Source organism: Haliaeetus leucocephalus, unplaced genomic scaffold, assembly GCF_000737465.1.
Source record: "Haliaeetus leucocephalus isolate CR32 unplaced genomic scaffold, Haliaeetus_leucocephalus-4.0 Scaffold92, whole genome shotgun sequence".
Lineage (NCBI taxonomy): Eukaryota > Metazoa > Chordata > Aves > Accipitriformes > Accipitridae > Haliaeetus > Haliaeetus leucocephalus.
In genome coordinates this window covers 700,674-718,033 of record NW_010972528.1, presented here as the reverse complement: position 1 = coordinate 718,033, position 17,360 = coordinate 700,674, and the positions used below count along the sequence as shown (strand labels likewise).

Sequence of the window (17,360 nt, the reverse complement as noted above, 5' to 3'; positions counted from 1 at the left end):
GGTACTTTTTGCTTTTTTATGGATTGGCAAACATGCTGATTTCTAGAGAGAATATGGGACCAGAAGGATGGTACATCTGCTGTAGTGGAGTAATTCCTATATGACTAAATTCAGACTTGCATTGAGCTACTCCAAGAGAATATTTCCTGGGTTTTGTGCTTGCAGAGAACAGCAAAAACCCTCCAATGTTATCACATGAATAGCAAAATTATTGGGTGACTCCTTGTTTTCTCCCATTTGCAAAGGCTCCTCCACATTATCCTGCCCTGTTGTTGGACGTGGCTGGACACAGGGCGCATCAGCTGGCAGAAGGGTTTTATTGCAGTTGATTTGCCAAGAACTAGGTCTCAGACTAAGTCAGCAAGAAGAAATGCCTGTAGCTGTTGGAGAGAAAGGTGGCCCGATTTCAAGAAGATCAATTGTGTGCTGCCAGCTCCTCTGAATGTGGAATCTGTAGCACTGACCTTCAGTCCCCTAATCAGATGCAGTTTTTGTTACCTCTGTCTGAAAAGCTAGACTACCCCTTGTGTCTCCACAAGAGCAAATGGGGTATTTGATCAGCCCAAGGAGAGCCAGCATCCAGCTGGCCACCAGCATCAGTCTTGGTCTGACAGAGCAGTGATCTGAAGTGCAAAGAAAGAAGCAACAGAGAGTTTGCTAAGTGCAAATTGTGTGATTTTGGTGTTAAGATTGCTCAAGGTGGCTGAGCCCGAGTCCAGCAGTGTGGGGGAGTGGGTGGCTTCTCAGCTGGGCCATGATGAAATGCAGAAAAATTCCCAACAGCAATTTGGAAATTCACTTCTGCCCAGCACCTGGCAAAGAGCCACCAAGCAGCTCTAGAACAGCAACAGCCTTTGTAAGTAACAGTACCAGAAGAAAAAAGCATCTCATTTATTTCCAATATACAAATTAAATATATTTTTTGACATTCTGCTCTGCAAAAAAATTCAGTTTTCTCTGGTATTTTTATTCCCTGCTTTGCTTCCTACTGGTCACCAGTTGAGCATAAATTTAGCTTTCCTGCAGCAACACACATCTGGTTTAGGCCAAAAATGTCCACACCATAAAGCATTCAGATTACTTCCATTGGATAGACACTGTTTTCATGTCCTCCATTCTGGTAGAGCAACCCCTGTACCATTTCTCTTGACGTTTCTTCCGTTTTGACTCCAAATTTTAGATATAGCCACACAATGGCAACACTGCAAACCATCAGACCACCTACCACAGAAACTGGGATGATAAAATGCATCTGAGATCTTGATAAGAAGCTGTGAAGAAGCAGATTGTTTGGTCTTTCTGTAGTTATCTGCACTCTGACTTGGCCTGAGAATGCTTGACTAGTAAAAACTATTGTATCTGAAGGCTCTTGCTTTGCTACAGGCAATGAAGAATCAAATATTCTAGTACCAAAAGCACCTGCAGAAGAATTGGCAACCTTATTGGTATAGACAGAAGTACCTTTGTCTGTGGCAGTTGTGGAGTTTAGAGTAGAAATTGGGGTAGCCTCTGGTGGAACTGGTGTGGCTGGGATTGTGGTGATCTCCATGCTGCCCAGGAGGGAGGGGAGATCTGAACTAGAACTGCTAGAAGCAGCATCTGGTGCATTGTCTCTTGCACTTGTAGGGTCCAGGGATTCATTTGTAGAAAGTACAGGATGGTCTGATCCTTTAGTAATGTCCATGGGGTCTGAATTTGAGCTAGGAGAAGCGGTGTCTCCAATATGAGCCGTAGCATTTGCGGTACGTCCTACAGGTTCTTCTGTAGATCCCACAGCATTGTCAAAGCTATGCACAAGAGCCGTGGGATATGGGGTGGACTGGCTGGAGACCATGCCTGCTGCAAAAGTTGTTGAAGGTGCAGGAGATTTTAAGGAATCTCTGTTTGCTTCTGGAGTGACTTCTGAGCGGGCAGCAACTTCCTGTATCACAGGGGATGATCCTGCAGGGACCTGGGTGGTGTCCTGCATGGCTGGTGGAGGCTTGCTGGATGCCTCTGTCCTGGCAGCAGGAACACGTATTCTCTCCAGAACTGTTGTGCCAGTCCCCTGGAAGAAACTAGTTGGAGCAGTCGCTTGAGATGGAACTGTTATTGTAAGACCAACATGTTTCTGAAAAACACCGACCTCTTCTGGTGCCACTGCTGAGGTGGCATCACATGGAAGTGGGGAGGCTATGGCATTTTTCTGGTCCAGTTTCTGTATGATCTTCTTCACCCACTCTGCCTCTGGATCTGCACAAATCTCCAGGGACTTCAGAGTAATAAATCTGAAAATAAAAAGGGATTACTGGATAAAGAAAACATTCGTTTAGAAGATCAGCGTGATAGGGAAGGCACGCAGACAGCAACACTAACTCTCTCAAGCCCATAGTAAACACCATCATGTTGGATGGATTATTTATTTCAGGAAGGGCAGGTGCCTCTGAGATCTGATTGAATGAGGAGCAGCTGAACGTGACTCATGGGTGAAGGGTTTCCCCCCCCCCTGAATTTTTTCTTTTGAAAGCATTGTTCTGATGTTTGGATGCAGTCTGCCTCCAGTGCTCAGAGCAGGAAGCTCTGCAGGCACCAGCTGCTCAGGGGCAAGCATACGTGAAGGCAAAACCTTCTGATTTACTCAGTGAGATGAGACTTTCCAAGGTCAGCCCAGCAGGTTCACTTTAGAGCAACCTCCTGGGCTGCAACAAAGTGGTCCCAATGGTGCCTCATCTTCTGGGCAATTTGAGAACAACAATTATCCTGGGGAAAAAAAATGTAGGTTTTTGCCTCTCCAGACAAGCTCAAAAGTCTGAATCTGTCTCCAGAGAAAACACCTGCTTTCACAGAAACACGTGAGCTCTTGCCTTGCATGCTTCTGCTGCCCTGTTCTGCCAACAAGTACGTCTGTCAGTCCCTTTCACCATCCATTTATCCCTGTCTCACTCTGTGCCTGAGCCCTTGGTCTCACATGGAGGCTGTTGGTCTTTAAATAGGGAAAAAAACCAACCTGCCCCTCAAATAAATACCAGCGTCTGCTCTGTTTCCAGATTGCTCCTTGCTCCAAACAAGGGCATTTGCTGATGGGGTAATGCTTAATCGGGGTTGGAGGGCGTGCGGCAAGGGAGGCAGGCGGTGGGGCTGCGCTTACATGACAGCTTGTTTAGTGCAGCGGGGTTCGGTCATGCGGTAGCTCTTTATCCGCTTCGCCGCTATCCCAGATGTAAAACGGCTGCACTCTGTTGAACACTTCAGAGGTGCTTTGGGTTGCCCTGAAATAAAGTTTTCAACATATTAAATGTTGGCTTTTATTAGGTACTATAAAAAACAGCACTGTTTCTTTTTCCCTTTCTCTGGGGAGAAGAAATCCAAAGCTTGCCATGAAAGTTTCCAATTCCTGATAAAATGAGATGAAGACAAATCCCATCAGGGCCACGATTGTTTGTATCACCCAAACAGGTGATAAGATACCCAGAAAACTGCAAAAAAAGCACTGCGAAAATTGCGGGGCTCTTGAGACACCATTGCAGCTTGCCTTACAGGATGTGCAAGCACTGGCTGGAGGTCCTTTGTGCAAGCACCTGGACCTGCAGGTCCTCTCCCATTTGGGTCACAGGAGGACTGCTCTCAGCATGCTGCCCAGCAGACACATTTCTTCATCCCCCAAAGACCTGCTGCAACTGTCACCAATGGGCTCTTGGTGCAGACAGTGCAGATCAGAGGGCAGGATGCTTGTCCTCCCCTTATCTGGATCAATCCTAACTCTTCCTCCCACGGGAGTTCCCCTCCAGGCAAGCATCCTGCCTCTCTCTTTGCTGGTGTGTGGTCTCTGAATGTGACTTGGACTCAGAGAAAGGGTGCAGGGAAAGAACCTTTTGGTGAATGATACATTGCTCCCGTAGATATCTCAGCAGCCCTGCTTCACAGCACAGTTTCTCACCAAACATCTCTTTTCCATCTCCACCAGAAAATATGGTTTTCAATTTGCAAAGCGTAAAAACAAAACCCCACTTGAACCCTTCAAGGAGAAATGCCAGTCACACCACTGGGGACCCTTCATTCCTGCACCTACCCCCAGCCTCCAACAACAGGCATCTGCCACGTGAGAGGAGGTTGCACAATGCAGCCTGGCAATTTGTTTCTGACATCCCAGGGGGCAAGACTTAGAAAAACAAGCCCTGATTTATCTGAGGCCCCCTGTGAAGAAAGGAGCTGGAGTCTGGTTTAGATCAGGCAGTCTCTACAAAATGTCATCTCAGATTCCCAAATCAATTTGGTGAATTTGATGCAGTTCAGTTGGGAATGATCCATCCACCAGGTGCAAGAATGAGCATCGCTACAGGAGCACCCTCAGCTCTTTTGATTCATTTACTGGGGAAATGCATGGTTGCAAAGAAATCCCAAGCAAACACTCCTGCGGCCTCTCTGCAGAAGCACATTTCAATCTCTAGGTCTCTGTAATGTTAAAGCAAAACTCTTTGTTCACACAATAATGTCTTCTGTGGCACTTTAGGGTCAAGAATAGCTCGGGGCAACCAACTTCCCAATTAACTCTCATTAGCCAGAGGACATACTGCTGGTGTCCTCCACTTTCAGAAGCAGTGTTCAACAAAACAGGCACAGCAAAGAGGGCCAGATCCGTCCTTGTGGACAGTCGAGGAGGTGCATGGCAGGGAATGGTCAGAGACTGCTCCCAAAGGCCTTTCTCTGTTAACCGTTAGCTGATTTTACAATTATTGGCACCAATGCAAATGGTTTGCAATTAGCTGAACTCCTGGGGTGTTCTTCCCAGAGCGGAGGAGCTTGGAAAGCACGTACCAAGGAGAGAGCAGCGTTGCAGGGAGCATGGAGCCAGCCCTGGTAGTCCCCCTCCTCCTGGGGCACACAACTCTGCTTCTCTGAGCTGCATCTGAGTCTTTGCCAAAGGGACCTTGGGGACACCTGGGAACTGAGAGTTTACCCATCCAGGACCACCACTCCTCTGAGGCACTGCTCTTGGGAGCCACTGGTACCTGCTTTTCAGCATGGTTCCTCAGGAGACCCTGACCAGGGAGCACCACCAGCCTTTCTTTCTGCAAAGCCAGCCTGATTTCATCACTTTAGAGGAGATGGATGTTTGGTCGCAGGTGAGCAGAGCTAGGCAGTGCCAAAGCAGGCAACGGGTTCCCAGGGCAGGATAAGCTGCCCGGTGTCCCTGTTGCCCACTTTACTCAGGCCAGCCCTGGAGAACCTGCCCAGAGGTGTGAGGAGAGGAAGAAGCTCCATCCCCAGCTGCCCTTCTTGCTGTCCTCACTCCTCTCATCTGGTGGCAACAGGGCATAGATCTTAAGGGCTCTTTGCCCCTCTCCCTTCCCATGGTGGGAATAGACCATTCCTTTGTCCTGGGTGAAGTCCAGCTTTGCCTGCACTGCTGAGAAGCTGGCTGCCAGCCTGGCAACCCACTCTGCTTAACTGCTGCCTTGAGCAGCAATCACTGCTCTGTGCCACAGACGACTTAAACCGAGAGCAACCCAAGGAGAGCTGCGCCCACCTCCTCCTGGTCCTTTGGCCCCACTCAGCACCACCCTGGAGCTCGCTAAGATCTTTATCCAGCGAACAGGAGAGCGTTTCCCACCTGTGCACACACACACAGGTGCGCACTGCACACACACACTGCACAGGCACTGGGGCTGCAGGCGACAGCAGCCCCCCGCCTCGCAGCCATGGGAGCACCAGCACCCTCAGGACAGGGAGCCTGTGCAGACAGCTAGCCACCCTCAGATGGGCTGCGGCCTGCCCCCACAGCATGTCCCTAGGGGACATGAAAAAAGGGGAAAAGAAGTGCATTATGATTCTTTTCCAATATGGATCACCAGAAAGTCTCTCCAACACTCTCCCCACCTACCCTCAGGAGTGACAAAAGCCATCACGGGGCTGCTCCCACTTCCCTGCTGCCAGGATTGCCTCCCAAACCCAGCCTGATCCTGCTACGAGATCTCCCACAGCCCACAAAGGTCCCTTGGTGCCCACAGCCCGATCCAGCACCACTTCCCCCCCCCGCCCCATTCTTCCCTAGCCCCTCGTGAACCTGGCTGCTCCTCCGGGGAGCCCAGGGGGTGGCAAGGGGCACTGTGGCTCACCTCCAGCCAGGGTCGCCAGGCACAAGATCTTCAGCACAAACAGGACCCGGAGAGAAACAGCCTTCATGTTCCCGCGGTAGGAAGGGCACGCAGGGAAGGATTACAGGCAGTTATTTCCCACTCCTGACTGCTTATTGCATCCTCCGGAACAGCACAGCTGCTGCAGCTCATTCCAGGATTATGAAGCCCTGAGATGGGGTTTTCAGCTGTTATTCTTCTCCCCCCACACGTGTCTCAGGGTGACGACAGGAGGCGGAGGGAAGAGCGGGACAGGGGAGGGAATACTGCCTGCACCAGAGCTAGATGGCTCCTGGAATTCCCCAGCTGCATTTACATCAGCTTTTCTTAGTGCACACAGAGCAGCTCCAGCCTCCTTGGCAAATTATTCAGGCAGGGACTTTCAGGAGTCAGCAGCTCCATCCTCCTCTCCCACTGATGTGTCTCTTGGCCAGACAGCCTGCGCTAAGGCATCCTGTCCTTAGGCTTGTAAAGCTCTCTCCACCTTCAACCTGCAGCTCCCCAATGCACATTAAGCTCATTATTTACCCCTGAATGCAAAAACAGCTATTCCCTACCTTTTTGGCAGACATCTTATAACAGCAGCGTTGGTTGTTAGGCCAAAAGAGGTGGAATTTCCTAATCAGGATTACAAATTCATCAACTAGGTTGGTGAGCTCACACAAGGCTGCCTCTTAGAGCATCACCAAAGCAAGGGGTGAGCAGGGACCCAGTGGCCTCCCCAAGCAGCTCCTTGTCCCTGGGCATGCTGTCTGTGGCATGTGCCTGTTCCTACAGCCCTGACTTTTGATATATGGCAGGGTCTCAGCCATCGAGGTCTTGCTGATGCTGAGAGCAGGAGTATGAGTCCCCCAGATCTGCAAGCAACCAGGCCAGCTGGGGGGCTTCCTGGCACGAGCATGAAGCCAGGTCTGAAGCGGACATACCAACGCAGCAGTCACATCCTGCACCTTTATTTTCTCTTTCATCTCAGATCCCAGCAGAATACATAACAATTTTCCCCTGCCAATTCCTTCAACTGAAAGACGAAGATAAGATCAAGACTGAGACAGTGTGGCTGCCCCTGAAATCTTTTTTTCCCAGAGTTTTCTTAGGGCTGGTGGAAACCTGGCTTCTCTGTTCTGTGGGAAATTCCAGCAGTTCCAGTTAGGATTTTATTCCTAAAGAGTGAAAACCCCCAAGTTTCCATATGCTGCATTTTTGAAACACTTGGTGAAACTCCTAGCCTGTAACTTCAGCCTTTGCTTATATTGCAATAGAAAATAAAACCCATCTCAAGGAAAGAAAATAAAATAAAGACCTTGAAATAATCTGTTTGAACCAGCTGGACCACAACATGCTGCATCTTTTGGGATGCTTTCTGGACCCTTCCCCAGATGGTATTTTCTCTGGCTGGGCAGAGCCTTACAGGAAACTTTTATTCCAGGAACTGGCATTGCCTGAGACTATTGGGCGCATTGGCCGCTGGCAGTGATGGCACAGCCCACACATGCTCACATCTCCCCTGAAGAAACAAGTTCTGCTTCTTCTGCAAAGGGTTTACTGCCAGCAATGGATAAAACTGAGGAAGGGCCCCAGTATGCACATAACGTGGGAGGGTGAGTGCTTTGTTTGCTAAAGGCATGACTTGCCACAGGCGTTGTTGGTTTTAAGGTGCAAACAGTTCTTTGGCAGGCAGGGTAACGCAGCTGCTTTTCCTGCGCAGACTGGGCTAGTGGTGTTTTGCCTGGTAGGGGACTTCTCCAGGACACTCTCAGAGACCTCCTTTTGCTCCTAGTGAGCTCGGCAGCTGGATTTGGAGGTGGAATCTGCACAAGGAAAAACCTGCAGGAGGGCGGCGGAGGGCAGCTGCAGCCTCAGTGCAGCTCCGTGGGACGTGGCAAGCCTTCACATGCTGGCAGTGCCATGGGTCTAAGCCACCGGCAAGCCCTACAGTTACCAAAAGCAGGACACAGCAATTGGCTCTGAAGGGAGTGGGCAGCTCCAAAGAGCAGTGACAAACCTGGGCTGCAGCTGGCAGAAAACTGGCATCATTGCTCCCAACTTGCTTCCTATACGACCCTCCCTGTCCCATTGCACATCTGCTCCTCCAGCACGCCAGTGCCAGCCACTTACTGCACTTCTTTTGGGTCTTGCAGCACTGAAAAACCTGAAGTCAGAGGGCCTGCTGTAGCCCAGGAGCTATTTCTGCTGTAACTAGTGATAAACCACAGGCATTATATTGATCTGACAGTGAAGGGTCTCAGGTCTTCTCTGGACTTGTCTTGATTTCAGATTATTTTAGCTTCTTTGGTTATGATAGAAATTGTCTAGGCAATTGCTGTTATCTTAATTTGATTTATTTTTGCTTTAGTTTCTAGGAATAGCAAGTAGTTACTCAGTGTGGGTCTGGGACTGTAGATTAAGTTGTCATGTGGATGAGGGCAGGCAGAAGAGGACAATGCCAGTCCATAAACACGAACCACAGTGCCCAAGCAATGGAGTGTGCAACTCTGCAAGTCAGGGACAACCAGCTTTCAAGCAAAGAGCAGAAAAACTGAGTAACTGGGAACCAGGGAATACAGACTGTGCTAAGAAAATATATGAAAATGAAACAAAACAGACCAAGACTGAGGAGGAAGAAAGCCCACCATGAACATCATAGCCTTCCAGTGAAGGCCACAGGCTGGGGCAGCTCATCACAGCCCTTCCCCATTCTTCCTTAGGAGGACTGGAAGGAGGCTTCTTGAGGTTACCCTTAGCACCCAAAGGCTCTCTGAAGGGATGGTATAGCACCAAAGAAAAGCAGTAGATACTAGGAAGAAGGTTGCTTTTTTCCCCCCCATATAATGTTAATTGTAGTATGAATGAGGAAGGACCTTAGGCTGATCTGAAACATGGACAAGGAAAAAACATGAGCAAATGTACGTCTGTGCACCTGCTAATGCGTGTGGGCAGAGGGACCATGCACAGGGCACTGTACACCATTGGGGCTGGGGCTGTAACCTCTGGGCCCACAGCTCCAGGTTTGATCCCACGCACCTACAAAAGCACTTGGTGGCTCATGCCAGACAGTTTGGCGTCGAGGCTGGAGTCTGGGCTGTCTGGCTTCAGTTCCTGCTCTGCTTTAAGGACAGTTTCATATCAGGGTGGATGTCCTGCTACTTAAACACTGGCTTTGCTGCGGAGAAAGGGAGAACAACGTCTGGTGTGGACTAGATGTTGGTGACAGCACAAGGCATGGTCAGAAGCCTGATCTGATGCCATACCCCTAACCTTTGGTTGCTCACTGGCAACCATTAGCCAGGAGCTTGGCTTATTGCTCCAAACCACAGATAACCACGGGCCAAAGAGCCAGATCCTGTCTCTGCCATGAGACACCTGAAAGCAGCTCCAAGCATTTCCCACCCACTGCAGCTTTGCCAGGCCTGTGCACAGGGTCAAGGTTCTCACAGGTTGAAGGAATGTATGACTCATGCAGGGAGATTTGCCCTTGAAAGCTAAAAGCAACTTGACCCTGTAAAGGCAATATGCAAAACAATATGCAAAGAGAACACGGGCTGTGTCCTAAACAAACAGGAAATGGCCCCAGAACATGGCCCGTCTCCTACAGGGTGTTTCCATGTTGGAAATTTATGTTCCATGGCTATTCTTGTTTCCTTGTGCAAGAAGGACTGTGCGCTGTTTGTTACAGTAGGTTTGTCTTCCTGGAAATCAAGTGGTAACTGGAGAAAAAGGAAAAGTCAGTGAGATGTAGGAGGCTGTATGTGACCTGGAAGAAAGAGATGCCAGAGAGGATCAGATGAGAATGCTGATGATTTCCACTGCATGGTCTGTACAGGAGCTCCCAAGACTTCAGGAGCTGGTCTTCCTAGAGCAGGGAAGCCCAGCACCCCTGGTAGCAGGTATTAACAACATCCTTTGCTGTCCACAATGTTGTCCATGATCTCTGTCCCAGAGGCTTGTTGGAAAGAGGCAGCAGGAACACTTAGCTTTTGGGAAGACCCAGCCAGTCTTGATGCTGCAAAGGAGACAGGCTGACCCAGGACTCCAACTCTGTCCATATGATGAGATTCTCTTTCCCCTGCTAATGCTCCCAGCTCCAAGCTGGCAGCTCGTCCTTGCACTACACCCACCTCTCCTCAGTGGGGTTGGCATCTCAGCCACTACTCTGATACAATCCCCCTTTACTGCAGTCTGAGAGCATTAGACTCAAGGCAGCTCAAGCACTAGCACTGCAGCAGAGCTTCCACACTCACCAGAACTGGGGTCCTCCAGTTTCTCTTGAAGAGCGCACAGGCAGCAAGGTCTGAGCCAGGACGTGGGAGACTGGTGGTGCATGTACTACAGTCAAGGCCAGGGAACACAGCTGGTCGCTGATGTGTGGGACCAGATTTCCAGACTTCAATCTGGAGAAATCTTGATGGCTTTTCCAATTACATGGCACTGGGTGGTATAGCCCAGAGTAGTCCAGAACCGACCCAACATCCTCCTCTCTCCCGGCCAAGGCAACCAGTGCCATACTCAGGAGATGGTTCCTTAGAGCCAAAGGTGACCTCTCATTTTGGAGATGCCCTCAGCCTATGCTTAATGTAGAGCTCTTGAGCCATTAGTGTAATAAGGGGGAGAATTAAATGACAGGGGATCCAGCAAATCCATTTGTTTGGCACTGCAGGACACTAAATCTTCTCACATTAAAGAAAAAGGCAGGAAATGAGGAACAGATGTCTGGGGCTGTCTGCAGCCAGTGTCTCCACGTGGGATAGAACAACTATTTGGGAAGTATCAACCAGTGCAGGGCTTGTGTTTTTAAGAAACTGCTTTACATAGAAAATGTTTCAAAAATAGCAGAGAACATCACCCAGGCTTTCACTTCTCTGAACACAATGGCCTCCTCCGTCCTTGTGAATAAGACCAAATTTGGGCTCCAGCACACATTGCAAAATGCTGATGCTCTGTATTTTTCCACAGTAAGGCAGCCCACGGCTACCGGTCAGCATCCCAAGCCAGCCTGGCTGCGGGATGCGGCTCTGTCCCCTGGCAGCACCACACCTGAGCTGCAAGCTCGTGGCTGATCCCAGTGGGACATTACACGGAAGGGTGCATACCTGCAGCGGGACTGGTGCCTCTCCTCGGCAGCTGGAGCAGCCAGAACTGAGGACAACTCATTCTGCTCCTGTCCCATGGAGACTGCCAAGGACTGCAAGGGCTACTGCAATAAACGAGATTTAAGCTGGTTGAAAATATTTCATGCAGAGAAAAAAACACAGAACTGTTTACTCCGCAACACAGTTAAGCTCTTTCCAAACAGAGAAGAGTCACTTGTCCCCCACAGAGAAACGCAGCCACCGGGTGCAAGCTCTTCCCTAGGACAGGGGACGGGGAAGGCTCTTCTGGGGAGATGTGCCTGGACAGCACAGATGAAATCGGGGCAGCTTTGCAGATAAGGGGAAGAAGCATGCTGGGACTCCGCCAGGATAGGCTTGCCTGAGCACATCGGGTCCTACTAAGTCCCTACAAAGCTGGAGACACATCCTGATGTTGTAATCCTTCTGCATAGCTGCAGGCCCCAAAGGCAACATTTCCATGGAGCTGGCATTATGAAGGAGAGCCAGGTGATCCTGAAAGGGTGGTCTCTCACCACTGCATGGCAGGGAAAAGAGGGGAGAGCGACAGCAGGGCTGGTCAGGATGGGCGTGACAGAACCTCTGTGCGGCACAGGAGACCATAGCTGCCACGGGAGCTGCTGTCAGGCTTTGCCTTGGCGTAGGAGTGGCTGTGCTGTGCCTCACCCCAGGGTGGTACAGGGGGGTCTCCTCTCCTTTGCATCCTGGAAAAGGGTCCTACCAGGGCCACTGTGGGAACAGGCAGAAGGCAGGGAGCAGGAAGAGTGCCACAGCTCTGCTATTTCACCTCTGCCAGAGCCCAGGGCCACGCTAGCGCCTGCTGCCCTGGCTGAGGAAGAGGATGAGGCATGTGCCTCTTTGCAGCACCCCCACTTAATCCCCCCATCCCTCCCTCCCACGGCAGTGGGAATAGAAAGTGCATGTGCCAGCAACCCCTCTGTCCCAGGGGGTTCCTTCTTCTGGCAGGAATGGCCAGCTCCTGGCCCCAGCCCTTCGCTCAGGGGCGCAGGGAGCTCCCACCTGCCACAGACCCAGCCCTTTGGCCCCATCCAAAAGCATGCATGGGTCAGCACAATCATTGCCCTCCACATCCGCACTTCCCACTTCTCCATCCAACATGTTCACACATGAATGCTGCCAGTCTCAAAGAAAGGAGCTTACCAGAAGCAGCTCTGTTTGTTGCCTTCTCGGAAAGGCTCGCCTCTTCCTATTGCCTTAGGGCAGGAGAAGGCTGTGTGCCTTCCCACAGCATCTACGGGACGAGTTTGACACAAGGTTTTCGTTAAGCTGTGATGGTGGGTGAAGGAGAGATCCAGAAAACCTCTCTGCAGCAGTGCTGCTGGGGCTGACCCCCAATGGTGTCTCCATGAGAGCTGGTGGCAACAGTGGGCCAGCCCCAAAGGGCAAGAGGAGCTGCCCCATGCAGCACTATGACCTGCTAGATGTGGCTGTGCTGAGGCCATTGGCACCCCCTGGTCTGAGCCCAGTCCTCCTGTCCCACAAGCTTTCAAATCCCAGCCAGTGTCCTATAGAAATGGGACATCACAGCCCTCCAGACTGGAGCTGTCACCCCACTCATTCAAGCAGCTCTTTCTGCCAAGCCTTGGCTATGGGCACGTGCCAAGCTTCCTGCCGATGCCCAGGGATGCACACCAGCAGCAGCAAACAGCCCCAGCAGCCCGCAGGGCTTCCAACACCCAACAAGCCTTTACATGAACTAGCATAATAAACACACAGGGGCTGGGCAGGGAAACAAACCCAGACACATGTTTCTCTGCCCAGGCTCTTAACCCTTTTCAAGACTTGCTGGCTCAACTGTGAGACCAGGGAGTAACCAGACCCCTTCCCTCTCCCACCCCAGCTTTTCTGCACCCTGTGTTGTAAGAACAGGGTGTCTCCTCCTCCTCTGCTTTTGCCCAGAGCCTCCATGCTCCCACTAGGTTTCAGCTATAACCCCACTGGTGACCTGCTCCCTCATCAGCTTGATCCCAGGGAAATATGCTTTTGCCTTACCCAAACTTTCTTTCTGGGAGCATTATGCCTGTCCCACCACCCAACGGAAGAGCTCCTTGGAGTCCCAGTCAGCTGTGGTGGCTGTGGGGTGTGTTTTTAGGATCAATGCCGCTGCCTCACCTCCTGACAGAGCAACAGGCTACAGATGCTGGCCATTAGCATTTCGGTGCTGGCTGGGGATAGTTAAAAAAGGGCTTGCTGGGGGTAAGGATAAGGGAGATTCTTGCCCTGGGCCATGATTCCTTCTATCAACCAGAGAAAGCAGCAGGGGAGAATTGAAGAAAGCAGGGATGAGGCATGTCTGGGATTCAAAATGCTATCTGGGGAACAAATCCCCCCAGGACAGAGCCAATCTCAAACCAGGGCTTGTGATTGAAGGCAGTCCTGCTCACACCTGTGTGCCAAAACAAAATGAACCATCTGCTGCAAGAGCTGACGTGCCTGTGCCTCTTCTCCCTGATCTGGACTGAAGCCCAGAGACCTCCCCGCAGGCATCCTCCATGTCCAGCCCTGGCTCACACCTCCAGAGAACCCCAGGTTTGCCAGCTCCAGGCCAGTGGGGTGAAATTTGGGGAACAGCCCAACTGCAGGCAGCAAGAGCCACCCCCCAAGGAACCCCCAGAGCTGTGACAAAGGGGATGGGGGAGCACCGGCAAGTGCTAGAGCAAAGGCTCTCTCTGGGAGGGGTGCAGGGCAGTGGTGCAGCTGGCCCCTGTGAGCCCCCCAGCCACCACCGACAGGCATCCACCAAGAGGAAAGACCCCCATCAGCAAAGGATGCACAGCTTCCTCTGGGCACTCACTGGATAGCTGATAAAGAAGAAACCCACCCAAAGTGCCCCCAGCTCCTGGCCTGCAGCCAGGGCCCCTCGCTGGCCCCGCCAGCCCGAAGGTGACAGGGGCCATGAGGAAGGGACGTGTCCTTTCCTGCTCTTTGAAAGGGTCCCGCTCTCCCCAAGGAGCTCACACCATGCTCTGGCCCCGGGGAAGGCTCCTGCGGAGTTTCCTGAGCTGGAAGGGCCTCTGCCTCTTGCTGCAGCAGACAATGCCATCGTGCGGCAGTTATTACTTCCTTGGCTGAAGCATCCACACTAAGAATTACTGCTTCTGCCCTGGAGTTTACTACCAAACCCCTCTGCCCTGCTAAAATGTTTCCATGCCATGAGGAGATCCCCTAGCTGGGTGCTGGTAACTCAGAGCAGGTACTGGTGGACTGGGGCTCCCAGCCACTGCCCTGCCTGTGGGTCCTGGACATGTCCAGAGCCTGGGCTTCTCCCATGGGGCAGGAGAAGGCCAGCCTGTGGAGGTACCAGGCTCCTGTGGATCCCACGCCAGAGCTGGCCCCACACTTCAAGGGCCCACGTGGAGGAGATGATTTCAGCCCAGCTGTATCATTTCCTGCTTGTTGAGTTGCAGCATGTGGACACAGGTAGACATCTCTGCTCTGAGGCTGCTGGGACTTTCACCGCAGGACAATGGGCTGACTGAAAAGTTCAAAAAAATAACTTTCTCTGCTGGCTGTTTATGTCGCTCTGGATGTGGCTTTTTCCCTTTCCCCCCCCCCCCCCCCCTTCACTTCTCCCTCATCTGGCTGCTCTCCCAGCTTGCTTTTGTAGTGACAGCTTATGCAAAGACGGCCAAGAACAACTCCTCCGAGCTGTATCCACAGGCTGGCAGGGTAGGAAGCTGCAGGCAGGCTCAGTACAGATCTTTCTCAAAAATGCCGGCTAAAGTATTTCAAGGAAAAGCCGTTTCTGGGGAAGGGTTAAATCAAGTGCCTGGGGAGTGCATGCCCAGCGTCAGACCCTCTGGGGCTCAGCAGTGGCTGAGGGGGTTTCTCAGCTGAGGCAGCTCCAGGTGGGATGTGCAACCAAGACCACGTGCCACCTCCCATCCCCGCACGGTCCGGTCCCACGTGCCAGATGTCCTGGTACCTCCTTCAGTCCCTTAGCAGTCCTCACTTCTGCAGAATATGTAATACCACATTTCATATAAAACCAATACTAAATATACTCCAGAGAAGCAGCAGGAGCTGCCGAGAGGTGCTGAGAGGATTTGTGTTTTTCTGTAGAGAAATCCAAGCGCCGACTTCTCTGCAGCTGGCCCATATAGTGAAAAGCCATCGTCCTCCATCACATCCTCAGAGTGACACCGTCGGCTATTTCTGGTCCCTTTTTAAATATATGAATAAGCAGTTGTACAGCGTTGCGGTGTTTCCTCTCCTCCTCGTGCTGCGGATGAGGGCCCGGGGTGGAACGCTGACTCACGCTTCCCACCATTGTGTGGTCCGGGCCCTGGCCCTCCCCCCGGCTGCCCCCCAACCGGGTCTCCTGTCACCGGCCGGGGCTGCGGCCCTTTCCCCCATGCCGGCGGGACTTCCCCGGGGTATTTCTGTCAGAAGGAGGGGGAAGCCGTGATGGCGTGGCGGGTGAGTTCACTCTCCCAATTTAGCTGGCTGTGCTGCTTCCCTGGGCACGGCCATGGCGGTTTCTCTCCTGTGTGGGGAGCACGCGTTGTGAGACTTGACCAGGGCACTGACAGCAAGTTCATACCTTTGGGAAGCTTTCTGCCTGTGGAGAATTTGACACGAACGCCCAAGGTAGAGCCAACATGAGGTACACACACCTCCGAGCGCTGCCACTGCAGCCTGCGTGCAAGACGGCCGCCGGTCCCCCACCCCCGGCGGGAGGGAGGTACAGGCTCTGAGAACCGCCAAGAAGGAGCCGCGGGGGGGGCAACCGGCGGTGCCCGACACCCGCCGCCCCCAGCCGGGGACCCGCCACAGCGGCCGGCTGAGGGTCGTGTAGCGCGGGGCGGCACACAACTTACAGAGCTGTCAGGATGGCCGAGCGGTCTAAGGCGCTGCGTTCAGGTCGCAGTCTCCCCTGGAGGCGTGGGTTCGAATCCCACTTCTGACAACCTACGATTGTTTTGCAGTACGACCGAATTTTGCTGTTAATATTCTACTGTGGTTTGTCTGTTTTTTTTTTTTTTTTTATCAGCCCCCGCCCCCCCCAAACAAGAAGCGGTCAACGGGCGGCGCAAAAGAGAGCTGTCAGAAGTGGGATTCGAACCCACGCCTCCAGGGGAGACTGCGACCTGAACGCAGCGCCTTAGACCGCTCGGCCATCCTGACCTGCTACTGCAAATGACCCCCCGCCGCCGCCTTCCTCCAGCTCCCGGCCGGTGCCACCGCCGGGTTGTTCGCGGTCGTCCTGGAGCGGTCACGGTGACCGGGGAGAGGTGCCCGAGGGAAAGCGGGTGTCACCCCCGACTTCCAAAGGGCAGCCGGGGAGCTACGGGCCGGTCAGCCTCACCCCCACCCCTGGGAAGGTGGTGGAACCCCCCCGGGGACCATTCCCAAGTAGGTGAAGGTCAGCAGGAGCGGGCAGCATGGCTTCTCCTGGCAGGGGAGACGAGCCACTGAAATTATGGGCCTGGCAGAGGAGGGGAGAGCAGCAGATACTGTCTACTTGGACTTCTGTAGGGCTTTGGGCACCACCTCCTGTAAAATCCTCCTAGAGAAGCTGCTGGTGCCCAGGCATGAAGTCTAGCTGGAGGCCGGTCACTAGCGGTGTACCCCAGTGGTCCAGTCCTGTTGAACATCTTCTTTAATGATCTGGATGATAGGGCAGGGCGCAGCCACAGCAGGCCGACAGATAATACCAAAGCAGCAGGAGTGGCTGGTACCCCAGAGGGTCGTGCTGCTGTCCAGAGGGACCTGGGCAGGCTGGAGAAATGGGCCGGCAGGAGCCTCCTGAAGTTGAGGGCGGTGAAACTCTGGCACAGGCTGCCCTGAGAGATGGAAGATGCCCCAGCCCTGGAAACATTCCAGGTCAGGTTGCACGGGGCTCTGAGCAACCTGATCGAGTTGAAGATGCCCCTGTGGCAGGGGGGTTGGAGCAGGTGACCTTTAACGGTCCCTTTGAACTCAAACCATTCTATGATTCAACGAGGAGATGTGTGAAGTCCCGTCCCTGCAGAGGAACAGCGCCAGCCACCGAGACACGCTGGGGGGCACAAAAAGGCCCTGGGGTGCTGGTGGACACCAAGGTGACCGTGCGCTGCAAAGAGGACTCGGGGTGTCCTGGGCTGCCTTAGGCAGGGCATTGCCGGGGCGGGGCGGGGGG

At 52.7% G+C, this 17,360-nt stretch overlaps 1 protein-coding gene and 2 non-coding genes across 3 annotated transcripts; 1 reads left to right on the top strand and 2 right to left on the bottom strand.

The window, feature by feature from the left end:
* Window positions 1-1,072: 1,072 nt before the first annotated feature.
* On the bottom strand, window positions 1,073-6,162 carry CX3CL1 (chemokine (C-X3-C motif) ligand 1). The gene is made up of 3 exons (XM_010585184.1): window positions 6,096-6,162; window positions 3,128-3,248; window positions 1,073-2,267 (listed from the first exon to the last, which is right to left on the bottom strand). Exons 1-3 carry the CDS (start codon window positions 6,160-6,162, stop codon window positions 1,073-1,075), a joined length of 1,383 nt encoding a protein of 460 aa, XP_010583486.1.
* Window positions 6,163-16,065: 9,903 nt separating this feature from the next.
* Window positions 16,066-16,148, top strand: TRNAL-CAG. Its single transcript has one exon. It is a non-coding gene; the product is annotated as a tRNA-Leu (tRNA).
* Window positions 16,149-16,283: 135 nt separating this feature from the next.
* Window positions 16,284-16,366, bottom strand: TRNAL-CAG. The gene has a single exon. It is a non-coding gene; the product is annotated as a tRNA-Leu (tRNA).
* Window positions 16,367-17,360: the final 994 nt, after the last annotated feature.